The 13,086-nt window shown below is 44.3% G+C and overlaps 1 protein-coding gene across 2 annotated transcripts in view; it reads right to left on the bottom strand.

The window, feature by feature from the left end:
• The window catches only part of LOC136675521 (syntaxin-1A), an 86,101-nt gene that overhangs the window by 12,366 nt on the left and 60,649 nt on the right, over nucleotides 1-13,086 (bottom strand). For both annotated transcript variants that reach the window (XM_066652088.1, XM_066652087.1), the window contains exons 5-6: nucleotides 12,200-12,273; nucleotides 11,447-11,555 (exon numbers count right to left, since the gene is read on the bottom strand). In XM_066652088.1, the coding sequence (XP_066508185.1) occupies nucleotides 11,447-11,555; nucleotides 12,200-12,273 (183 nt within the window). The remainder of the gene's footprint in view (nucleotides 1-11,446; nucleotides 11,556-12,199; nucleotides 12,274-13,086) is intronic.

Raw genomic sequence — 13,086 nt, forward strand, 5'->3', positions numbered from 1 at the left:
GTCACCAACGTCCCTATAGATATCTTATTAAAGGTTGTAACTGTGGTGTGTGTGTGTGTGTGGCTTGTAGTGAAGGACGGGGTGAATTAATGAGGGAAGAATAGGACAGGGATGTTGGGGCTAGATGGAAGGAGGAGAGGCTGGGGTCAGTGTTCTCATCTTAAACTCTGATTATAAGCATTAGGACGGGATGGGCAGGGGGGTGGATGGAGAGAGGGAAGCAGCATGATGGACAGAGAGAGAGAAAGTGAGGAGAGAGAGTATGATGGTGGGGGGGGGGGTAACGGTGACAATGATGGATGGCTCTGTGAGGTCAGGGCTGATGACTGTGCTCATGGTCAGAATATTGATGCGGCCCAACTCTGACATTTCACCACAGTAGCCTTGCTCCCACTGATTAAGCAAAAGCGTGTGTATGTAAATGCTCTTGTGACTACATGCTATAAGATACTGACAGAAATGTTCCAACACTCAGTATACACCTTTCAGGAAGAGTAGATTCAAGCCCCCTGTGCGGAGGTGTCCGTAATCTTTTGGCCAGAAAGTGTATCTAATTAAATGTACTTAAAGATTGAAGAGATTTTCCAGCTTAGCTCATGAATAAGACGCCCGTCTGCCTGTGTCTGAATATCAGAAGAGCACGGCCTCACATATGATTTGAAATAAATTAATTTCTGTCCAACACTTAATATGAAACCTTGCGATGAAAGAACACATCAGAAGAGAGCAGATCAATAAGGTTCTTGCTTTTTTCCTTTTACAATATTTTGAAAGCCAAACAGAAAGGACCTCTGCTATAATGACCTTCAGTGCAGAGGCAGGGTGCTAAACACACTGCCCTGACCGTTAGTAATTAGGGCAGTTACTTCACTGAATACACTGTGACTGCAGAGTGATCTCTGTGCCCATTTCTCAGCAGTGATTCTGATTCGATTACACAGTGCATACAATAACCAGAGGAAGGGCGGCAAGGTCGTAAGGATGTCGGATTGCATCTGTAACCCCAAGAGGCCTCTGTAGATCAGCCCTGTCCAATCACTTTCTTTGGGTTATGGTCATAATAAGGTTTACACTGTTTATCTTTACAGCCACTATGCTACAATTTACTTCATACACACCTCAAGTCCAGGACCATTTATCGAACACAAATAAAATCAGAAAGCAGTACATCTGTGACTTTTATGGGCTTGGGAACACTATGACACACTGTGGTCCGAAAAACTACTGTCTACTGTTAAATTCTTTACTGCATGTGACTGTTCAGTTAAAGGAACACTAGGTAGTAATAAGAAATATCATGTTTTCAATGCAAGAAAAAAAAAAGAAGTGCAAAGTTTTCCAGCGTAAAGTTTAAAAGCCATAATACAAGGTTTAAGTTGCATATCTGGAAAGGAACCATTTTTCTACCATTCATTCATTCATTATCTGTAAGTGCTTATCCAGTTCAGGGTCACGGTGGGTCCAGAGCCTACCTGGAATCATTGGGCGCAAGGCGGGAATACATCCTGGATGGGGCGCCAGTCCTTCAAAGGGCAACACACACACACACATACAGACACTTTTGAGTCGTCAATCCACCTACCAACGTGTGTTTTGGACTGTGGGAGGAAACTGGAGCACCCAGAGGAAACCCATGCAGACACAGGGAGAACACACCACACTCCTCACAGACAGTCACCCGGAGGAAACCCACGCGGACACAGGGAGAACACACCACACTCCTGACAGACAGTCACCCGGAGGAAACCCACGCGGACACAGGGAGAACACACCACACTCCTCACAGACAGTCACCCGGAGGAAACCCACGCGGACACAGGGAGAACACACCACACTCCTCACAGACAGTCACCCGGAGGAAACCCACGCGGACACAGGGAGAACACACCACACTCCTCACAGACAGTCACTTGGAGGAAACCCACGCGGACACAGGGAGAACACACCACACTCCTCACAGACAGTCACCCGGAGCGGGAATCGAACCCACAACCTCCAGGTCTCTGGAGCTGTGTGACTGCGACACCTACCTGCTGCACCACCGTGCCGCCCTTTTTCTACTATATGTATTCATATTTTGGAGCCACGTATGCTACCATCTAGACAACATACTGGTAAGAGATAACCATGCATATTTACAACTTTCAGCACCAAGCCACATTCGGTATGTGTTTAAAAATCATGCCTGCGAAGTGTGTACCATCCCCTTGTTTTTCTAAGGTTTTGTGGTGCTTCTCATCTTTTCTCTTTTCTGTGCTGATCTGAGACTCACGTTATTCATTCACACCTTCCCACACACTGCACGGCGAGGTGTGCTGTCAACAGAGAAGATGGCAAACTCGCTGTTTTTCCAACCACAGCCTCTCTACCCTGTTCTGCTGGTTTGCGCTGTGTAGTGGGGAGTTCTGACCCATTAAATCGGAATGACTTGTGGGATTCACTACTGGGGGGTGCCTTTCCAGAAGTAACCACTTCATGGAACAGTGTCAGTTCCATGTAGCTGCTCCCTGGTCCCCACCTCTGAAACATAGGCGTCTCAAAGCTACAGGCAATGACACTTCAGATTAACAAACCCATTACCCACAGCACTGCTTAGCAATACCCTTGCTTCTGCAGTCAAGCCACTGTAATTTATGCACAAACAGGGGCCAAGAAGCACATATTTAAGCTGGAATTAATTCCTGGAAGACAAACAGCGTTCTTCTAAAAGATAAAGCTATGATTTTTATCAACAACCAGGTCACGGAGGGTGCTAACACACAGCTAGCAAGATCTCTACACACTCTAACACTCCTTATTATAATGTGCAGTATATCATCAAACGTTCTCTGTGCAAAAACTGCATAATCTCTGTAGAAAAACATCAACTAAAATGAGACGCCCTGGAGCAACTGCATATGTGTCTGAGGTCAGCTGTGTGTTATATCACAAATTCCTATTGTGTTGCCCCGTCAATTGCTACATCGCACCCAGTGGACTCCAACTCCCAGGGTTCTTTCTTGGGTGAGAAACAGAGCACAAATCAAGAGAGACAGAGTGTGCTACCAGTCACCTGAATATTTATGTGTTATACCTTTTGGAAAGACTATTTAAACACCATGCTTCCTTTGTCATGTTGTGTATTATTGTCACTTTCCTTTTGCTAAGCGTTTTTTGGTGTTTACTCTTAGTGTTTAGAGCCATTTCTTCGGCCTTATACTATTTGTCTTTATTTGTCCACCTTGACATGTGCTGCCTTTGTTTTGAACTATTGCTTGTTTCACTCTGTGGGAAATGAGCTGCTAGTGAGCAGTGAGGGGTGGCGTTGGATTGGGGACAACTGGATGTTGTGTGTCTAGTCTAAAGAAGAAAATAACTATCTGGCTGGTTACCAGCGTGAAGAAGGAAAGTGAGTGTTTATCGTCTTATGAGGATGTATTAAAGCCAATGGAATGAATAACTGAAATAATGTCTTCCTCAGGGATGTCCATGATACCAAGACACACTCTGGATGTGCTTCTACAGCACGTCTACAGGTAACTGACTTTCTTTTTTGATTATTTATAATGAACATTTGAACACAATATATGCATAAATGTTAATAAATGACCATGTAAATGTTAACTAAGGGACCTCCACACTGCAGTTACGGCTGCTGCCATGATATAAGACGCACCACCCTCTCACCGGCCCACACTGGCAGTTCAGTAGTCTTACTAATCATAAGCCAACTTTGAAATGGAAGGAGCATTTTCCAGGTGTAGAGAAGATCAGCGCAGGGGCTACACATGGCATTATCAAACCGAGAGCAGCTCCATTAGCCCACCATTCACTTTCATGTGTCTCATTAGGGTCTTAAATCTCTCCCAGTGGCCAGGAGTCATGCCTGGCTTATAGAGCAAATGGTTCTTGGACAATTCGTGTGCGATATTAGTGAAGCAATTACACACAGCTGCTTAGAATTTTGTGTGTGGGATAATCATAAACATGAGCTTATGGTAAAGAGGAAGCTTAAATGTGTTTGAATATAAGTATTTGGGACTATGTTTGTATTATGAGATTGTGATTCCCAGAGGAGTTAAAGTGCTTATATGGGAGCTTTGTGTGTGTGTGTGTGTGTGTGTGTGTGTGTGTGTGTGTGTGTAGTCGTTCATGACTACAAAAAAAATAAATAAAACGTGGGTACACAGCAGTGGGAAAGACCATAATTAACCCAGAACAATCTGGTGTGGGCCAGGACAGAGGAGTGAGAGGAGGAGAGAAGAAGAAGAGGAGGAGGAAGAGAAGAGCAATGGGGGACATGTGCAGAGGTGGAGAGGCCTCACGACTCTGTGGAGACGAGCAAATGAGCATCAATTAACACTGTGTAGAAAAAAAAAGCTGTTAAAGCAATCCCAGAGAAAAGCAAACGCAGAGAGGCAGGAGCTCTGCCGGGCACCAGCCCACGCTCCAGGCAGAATGGGGCCACGCACACACACACACACTTACACATACACATACCCAACATACACATTAGGAGTGTAAACATGGATCAGTCTGCACATGGCAATTTAAAACGGGTCATACTCCTATATAACAATGCTCAATTAAATAAGCACATTTTTCAGGCAAATTACTAAGTCACTTCAAAGTGACTCTAATCCCAAACCCCACGACCCAGCACCACCAATACATACAAAATGGTGCACTGGTGTAAATGTAAGCAGCTGTATGTGTTTATTCATGTACCTCTTAATAAATCTGTATACAACAAAATCAAATCACAGTGGAATGATCAACAGCTTGGGGCTTCTCTGAGAATTGGAAAAAGAAACTAATTCATGCCTATAATTGTAAACAGTTATAAAAATATATCAAAGCCATTCTAGTTCACCATTTCTGCTGTGAAAGTTAAAGTAACACTAAGCAGCATTTTACCTTAAAAATGAGCTTCAAGATTACTGTGATGCTTCTTGAGCAGTAATATGGAGAACAGAGTCTCTTTCGTTGCTACTCTGGGCACTTTTGAGTCGCCAATCCACCTACCAACGTGTGTTGGTGGAGCGTGGAAGCACCCGGAGGAAACCCACACAGACACAGGTAAAACACACCACACTCCTCACAGACAGTCACCCGGAGAAAACCCACACAGACACAGAGAGAACACACCACACTCCTCACAGACAGTCACCTGGAGGAAACCCACACGGACACAGGGAGAACACACCACACTCCTCACAGACAGTCACCCGGAGGAAACCCACGCAGACACAGGGAGAACACACCACACTCATCACAGACAGTCACCAGGAGGAAACCCACACAGACACAGGGAGAACACACCACACTCCTCACAGACAGTCACCTGGAGGAAACCCACACGGACACAGGGAGAACACACCACACCCCTCACAGACAGTCACCCGGAGGAAACCCACGCAGACACAGAGAGAACACACCACACTCCTCACAGACAGTCACCAGGAGGAAACCCACACAGACACAGAGAGAACACACCACACTCCTCACAGACAGTCACCCGGAGGAAACCCACGCAGACACAGGGAGAACACACCACACTCCTCACAGACCCTCACCCGGAGCAGGAACCTGCTGCGCCACCATGCCGACTGCTTTCAGAACAGTGCTGTAACAATGAATTGCACTCTGCAACTTCTTTGCCCAGGAGCAAAAATACAAAATCTTACCTAGTGTTGCTCTAAAGGGAATTTTGTAAGAACAGACATAATACAGAAACAAATATTAATATTTCAGACTTTTCCAGATGCAGAAACTGAAGATGTTCAGTTGGTTACTTTAGCCTTTGCTGCAAGAACAGGGAAGGCTTTACTCTGGTGTACTCTGGTGTTTATATCACGCATCCAAAGGCTAAAATGGGCTGTGGAGGAAAACATTGTTGGAAGAAAGCTTATAAATTCTGTCTTCATCTCTAACTTCCTCCTCATTTCAAGAATGTGCTGATCAGGTGATACACGGTGGAAAACGCGCACGACTTCATACTGACACCTCACAAAAGTGAGGAGACTTATGAGGTGACCATCACCAAAAATGACTACCGTATACTTATACAGACACCTACACCTACACCTACACACACACACACACACACGTTTACTTGCTTCAGGTCCGTAGCATTCCTGTGGGTAAAATGAGTGTGAGAGAGCAAAAGAATGAGAGAGAGCAAAAGAGAGAGAGAGAGTTGCCATGGAGACCCAAACCGAGGGAAAGTGATTGGTCCATTTTGGGCCCCACTTCGCCCATATCATTTCAGTGAAGTAAGGAGCCTTTAAGAAACTGACAAGGGAGATAAGGTCTTTCAGCAGCTTCAGCTTGCACCATCTTCCTGGCTTCAGCGCCATCAGCACCAGCGGCAATGGAGGACCACTCTCTGACCACATTATGCAGATGTATGCACCCATCTATTTATAAGATATTGGTCATCTTGATGGAGAAATAAGTGGTCCTGGTGTCTTAGTGCCTTGGAATGCAAAGCATTGGCTCTGCACATGCACATATACGCAAATGTATTCAAATGTATGCACCCACCTCAGCCTTGGTTTAAGAAGCCCCTGTTACTTTATGATCTGTTAAAAAAAAAAAAAAACCAAAACATGCATTTCAACCACAGGTCAAAGCAGTGTGTTTCAATTAAATGCCTCAAAGGCCTAACACGTCAGGCTGGAATTGAGTTGCTGTGCTTACTGATAAATTCCTGGGAATGTATTGCTTGGAATTTCCCAGAATTGCACGCTAACCAGAATATTCTAGCCTTTTGGCTCAGTTTGACCAGGTATAATTTTGCAGACACCTGCTATTTCAACATTTTAAAATGTTATATATATATATATATATATATATATATATATATATATATATATATATATATACTGTAAGCAATGTATATGGATACACCTTAATAAAATAGGAATGGTTAGTGATATTAACTTTCTGTTTGTGGCACATTAGTATATGGGAGGGGGGAAACTTTTCAAGATGGGTAGTGACCATGGCGGCCATTCTGAAGTCGGCCATTTTGGTTCCAACTTTTGTTTTTTCAATGGGAAGAGGGTCATGTGACACATCAAACTTATTGGGAATTTCACAAGAAGAACTGTGCATATATATGGACAGGGGTTGGCACGCTGAAGCATATTCTATTAGCTTGTAAGGTTAGTTTCTGTTGTCACTGGGTCGGTATACATGGAGACAATGAGGTGCTAAGGGTTTTTATATATAGGGTTTTAATAATGCATTGACGAGTGGCTGTAGTAATAAAAAAGGTTTGTGCGTGAGGGGGAACGATTTTGAGAATGTCTGCAGGCTACACATATTGATAGATTGGGGGGGAAACACGAGATTGGGAATTGCTGGTGCATGTACATAAAAAGCTGCAAGTCCCAGAGTGCATTGTGTTAACTACACTGAGGCCAGACATGGTGCTCTACTCTGAAAGTAAAAGGATAGTTTATTTCATAGAGTTAACAGTCCCATTTGAGGACGCGGACTTGGCGGCTAAAGTGAGGGAACGTGATTGGCAGGCACATGTAAGACTGGTGGAGATAGGTGTTAGGAGATTTGTAGCCAAGTCTGCCACATCTCTGCATCAGGGACCGGAAACTAAGGGCAGCTGAGAAGGAGATATGAGAAACAGCTGAAAGGTTGTCTGAGAGCACAGATTACTTTTGTGAAATGCACCGTAGAGATGCTATTGTGATTGTTGGGGATGTAGCACGTAAAGTTCACATGGAACTTTATAGGTACAGTGTGGATTTATGGTTGTTGGTGGTAAAGGGTGAGGTAGGACTGTAAAACTGGCTTGGAGGGGGGTGGGGATGGGACACCAGACTACACTGTTGAGCCTTCTGGAGGTTTCATGGGCTTAATTAAGTGAAACACCAATGAGGGAAGGTTATTATCAAGGTTATCAATTGGTATTTTACCTCCTTTGATGCAGCAGCAGTTTCTAGCATTCTGGCAAGTCTTTAGGAACAGATTTTTGATTGCATTCAGCCAGAACATATGTGAGGCTGTGTACTGATGCTGGATGATTAGTTCTGAACAAGGCTCCAACTACCCCCAATGGCAATGTCACTGCTCCATAGCATTTTAGCTGATGCTTGTCATTGTGACTTTAAGCTCTTGAGCATCCAATTTTGTTCAAACTGTTCTATAGAGAGATTATACAAGCTGTGTGTGCAAAATTCAGTGTCTGTGTCTACAGTGTTTGCACCTTACAGTAGCTCAGTTCACTTATGTAAGGGATGTGTTTCTTCACAAGCTGAAGAATTTATGATGCAAGATGTTGGCCTAAAAATAAATATTTGCAGGCGTCCTAAGGCAAAACACTCCCCATAGAAATCAAATTATTTTCAAATTCTCCATTAATTTTCCATTATTCAAATGAACTCATGAATTCATCCACCTCCGCCTGTAAGATTAAGAAGCCCCTGTTCTTATAGCTCTTAAACACATTAAAGCAACATATTTTAATGAAGTGCCTCCAAGGCTGGGAGTGTCAAGCTGTAATTGAGTTGCTTTGCTTACACCAAGATTCCCCTAGATTCAGTATTTTTGCCATTTGTCGGAAGGTTTTAATATAATTCCTGTGCCAGCGGGGTCTTTTCTGCTCACCGAACACATATTAAAGCGCGTGGGCTTTTGTTTCCTCGCAACCTTTCAGCTCAGTTTGGCGAGATATCAAGGCGCCGTTTTGCAGACTGGTGACTGCATCATCTTCGTCTGTCCCGATAAGGCCCAGACACTGTGATTAGAACAGAATAAACAGTAGCCATTCATCCTTAGCCTCAGAGCTCAGCTTCAAAGCAGCTCTTAGAAATCTGAAATTTACAGCATGAAATGTACACAGAAATCTCAGAATAATCAGAGAGTTAAGATGGAATCAATGTCATTCTGAGTGGTTTGATATAAGATGCTCCGTTCTACAGAAACTCCCACTTGTTCACAGCGGTGGTAATAAGCATTTAACTCCTCTTTAAGCTCTTCAGGGAAAGTTATTACGTTATGTGGTTACAAATACACAGGCGGATGCCTCAGATACTGTTTTACAATTTTACTGAAACAAAGTTGTGCCCTTTTAAACATGCATTAATTGAGGAGGGATACGTGCAGTATGTTATGAGGCAAAATGTGCAATAGTGACTGATTTGGTTTTAGTGCTATTTTAATTTAAAGTCAACATTATATTTTACCACAATACACTGCATTATAAATGATTAACTTCAACGTTAAATTAGTTATAACTGTTAAACAACTGGAGAAGGAGCATGACATAATAGAGGAGCTGTTTCTCCTTAGAATTAACCAAAATGTATAGTTTCTAATGTTTGATTCTTTGACGTTTATTCAGAATTTAATCGTAAGACCTAACAACTTCTAGGTAAGGATTGTAATATTACGGCTGTAATATTCCATCCATTATATCATTCATTCATTGTCTGTAACCCTTATCCAGTTCAGGGTCGCAGTGGGTCCAGAACCTACCTGGTATCATTGGGCGCAAGGCGGGAATACACCCTGGAGGGGGCGCCAGTCCTTCACATGGCAACACAGACACACACACATTCACTCACACACACACACACCTACGGACACTTTTGAGTCGCCAATCCACCTACCAACGTGTGTTTTTGGACTGTGGGAGGAAACCGGAGCACCCGGAGGAAACCCACGCAGACACAGAGAGAACACACCACACTCCTCACAGACAGTCACCCGGAGGAAACCCACGCAGACACAGGGAGAACACACCACACTCCTCACAGACAGTCACCCGGAGGAAACCCACGCAGACACAGGGAGAACACACCACACTCCTCACAGACAGTCACCCGGAGGAAACCCACGCAGACACAGGGAAAACACACCACACTCCTCACAGACAGTCACCCGGAAGAAACCCACGCAGACACAGAGAGAACACACCACACTCCTCACAGACAGTCACCCGGAGGAAACCCACGCAGACACAGAGAGAACACACCACACTCCTCACAGACAGTCACCCGGAGGAAACCCACGCAGACACAGGGAGAACGCACTACACTCCTCACAGACAGTCACCCGGAGGAAACCCACGCAGACACAGAGAGAACACACCACACTCCTCACAGACAGTCACCCGGAGGAAACCCACGCAGACACAGGGAGAACGCACTACACTCCTCACAGACAGTCACCCGGAGGAAACCCACGCAGACACAGGGAGAACGCACTACACTCCTCACAGACAGTCACCCGGAGGAAACCCACGCAGACACAGGGAGAACGCACCACACTCCTCACAGACAATCCCCCGGAGCGGGAATCGAACCAACACTGTATTCTTCATTAATCTGAGTAAATAAAACCAAGAAAATCATTAGCAGTCATACTGTAATTATAAGGACTTCAGGAGCTGAACGGAAGGCCTTAGGTAATATATTAACTAACAGTAAGCCTATTGACTCCATTGACTTTAGCAAACTAATAAAGAGTAAGCTGTGATTGTCATAGATGTGTATCAGAAGTCACTACACCTTCAACACTTACCCGTAGTTATGGCACAGATCTATCACACACTACTCTTACCATTCAGATCATCTTTATTTGCAGTCTTTAAGTAAGAGTCACAGCAATGCTGGCAGTGTCAGACAGGCGAGTGTTTGGCAGCACAGGGCACAATTAATACAGAGCCCCCCAGTGCCCACCAGAGCAGATGGCAGGCGGAAAGGACCTGAAAGTCCTCAGCTGTGACGCTCTGAGCAGCTGGCACGTGTGACGCCTGCCAACCAGGTAGAGACAGACTGCCAATCTAGTCACAATACTTCCCTACAGAGACCCCATACATTCTCCCATACAGAGTGCTCGTTCATATACACCCCATGCAATCCGTATAATACCTGGCAAGCTGTATTAAGAACCAGCAACATGGTATCCGAGTGCTACAGCTATGTGGTCAGGCATTACATGGATCATATGAACACTGAGATTAGAGGAGAGCTCACACAGACATGAATGAGCCATGAATGAGGTCTCAGCTCTAAGGGGGTTTAAAGCTGTCAGTCAACTTGCAGTACCACCAGAGGATTATCAATTCAATGTCAATTACACTATACACTCAACAATTATTGGATGCCTGCTCATCCAACATTCCGTTTTTGGGAATTAACGGGGAAATCAGCCAAAAAGACCCTAGTGAAGTCAGGTACTGATGTTCGATGAGTACTTGTGGATCTGAAACTTCACTCCAACACATCTCAAAAGAGGGTGTGCCTGAGGGAGACTGGGTTATGTTTTTGTAGCCTTACATCTTTAGCCTATGTCTGGCATTAAGCATGGACAACTGCTTCACAGTCCAGTGTGTCCCTTTTTAAGTAGCTGAGTTTACTCATATGAAGCATTGTCCACAAACATTTGGCCATGCAGTTTAGAGTCTTTCATTTCTGTGTGTGTGTGTGTGTAAACGCACTGATCTCAAGTTGTCTCTGGATCCGGCCCTTGCAACGCTCCCTGTAGCTCGACTGTGTGGCATTGTATTCCGTCATCACCTCCACAAACTTTCGGGACAGAGTGGAGTGCTGTGAAAAGAGGGGGGCGAGAGAGAGACAGAGACATATATTAAGGTATTACAAACCATTAGCAAACTTCCATCATCCCAGGGCTAACGCAAGTCTCAGTATCAGAACAGGTTGGAGCGACTAGAACAGGCAAAATTCTGGAAAAATTTAGGCACCAGGCAAGAGTTGTGTTTGGACAAATTAGTCCTAACTAATGTCAGCAAACCTCCATTTCACTAAAGCCACATGGGAGTGGGTCCCTTCTTTGCAGCAATAAAAGCAGGTCTGGAACTCAGCAGTTATTGAGTCAGCAGAGCGTTGTTGACTTTATTGCACTCTGTGAGTACACTTTGTAACTTTATGTGGTCTGCCACTTTGTAGCTGAGTTGCTGTGGTTCCTAAATGCTTCCACTTTTCAATAATACCACTAACAATTGATAGTACTACACACGATTTTAGTGAGGTTTTTGGAGTGACCCATTCTTCCACAAATGTTTATAAAGGTGGATTGTATGGCAGGGTGCTTAATTTAATACATCTGTGGCAATGGGCCTGGTCTGTCCCAATTATTTTGTCCATATAGTGTATGTTATTAAACAGACATCCACTGATTTATAAGATGTAAAAGTGCTTTTCGTCCGATCATGGGTTTTTTGATCTCTCACCTGTGTCTTCCGTATCCTCAGGTCAGCTGACGACCTGTTCTGACCCTCCTCTTGCTCAATGGTCTGCTGGATACCTGCAAAACAGACACAGAGTGTGGGTCATCGTGCACTAAAGATATAGGGCTTTTATCCAAACAGCCTTGTGTTTCCTAAAGTCCCTCTGGTGCTCACAAATTGTATCTCATGCTAATAGTGTTTAGAGCCTTGCTACCACATAATTCAAAATCAATCGTAGCCTCCTTTGTGTCCAACAAATGAGAAACGTGTACAGATGAATTATGGGTAATGGAGTCTTTCTATGGCAGTGATTCAAGGAGAGTGTTCTTGGCACAGTAGTGTTTAAACATCAGTTACGTGTGTGTGTGTGTGTGAGGTAATGTCACAGTCTTGCCACGTTGCTTGTCCTGAATAGAGGTGGCTATGCAGAAGCCTGACAGGTCCTACAAGTTTACATGACTCAAATGTCAGTGCTCCAAATGGTCAGTGCGGTGGGTTGTGCTCAGTGGTCCTGACCTTTCAGAGCTCTCAGCAGCTCCCCTCCCCTCAGGAGACCACTCTCTCAGCTCTGTTTACTGAGTGCAAAACACAGTGCAGCCCACCAGTACAAATACACTACAGTACAGAAATGAGCAGCTGGAAGAGCATCACTACCACAGCTATTTACAACATTTTAACCCTTATAGCACAGTGCACAATATATCTGTCTGTCTGTTTATCTGTCTATGTACAATGGTTAGGTGTATAAGAGAGAAGGTTTTGTGTGGGGTGTGCTTGCCTCTTTCCCCACAACATCGGGGAGTAGTGTGTGTGTGTGGCGGGACCAGAATATTTCCCATGTTTTATGGTATTGCAAGGACATTTTGGTGGTCCTCTAATGCATGTTTAAA

The sequence above is a fragment of the Hoplias malabaricus genome, chromosome X1 (genome assembly GCF_029633855.1).
Source record: "Hoplias malabaricus isolate fHopMal1 chromosome X1, fHopMal1.hap1, whole genome shotgun sequence".
Taxonomy (NCBI): domain Eukaryota; kingdom Metazoa; phylum Chordata; class Actinopteri; order Characiformes; family Erythrinidae; genus Hoplias; species Hoplias malabaricus.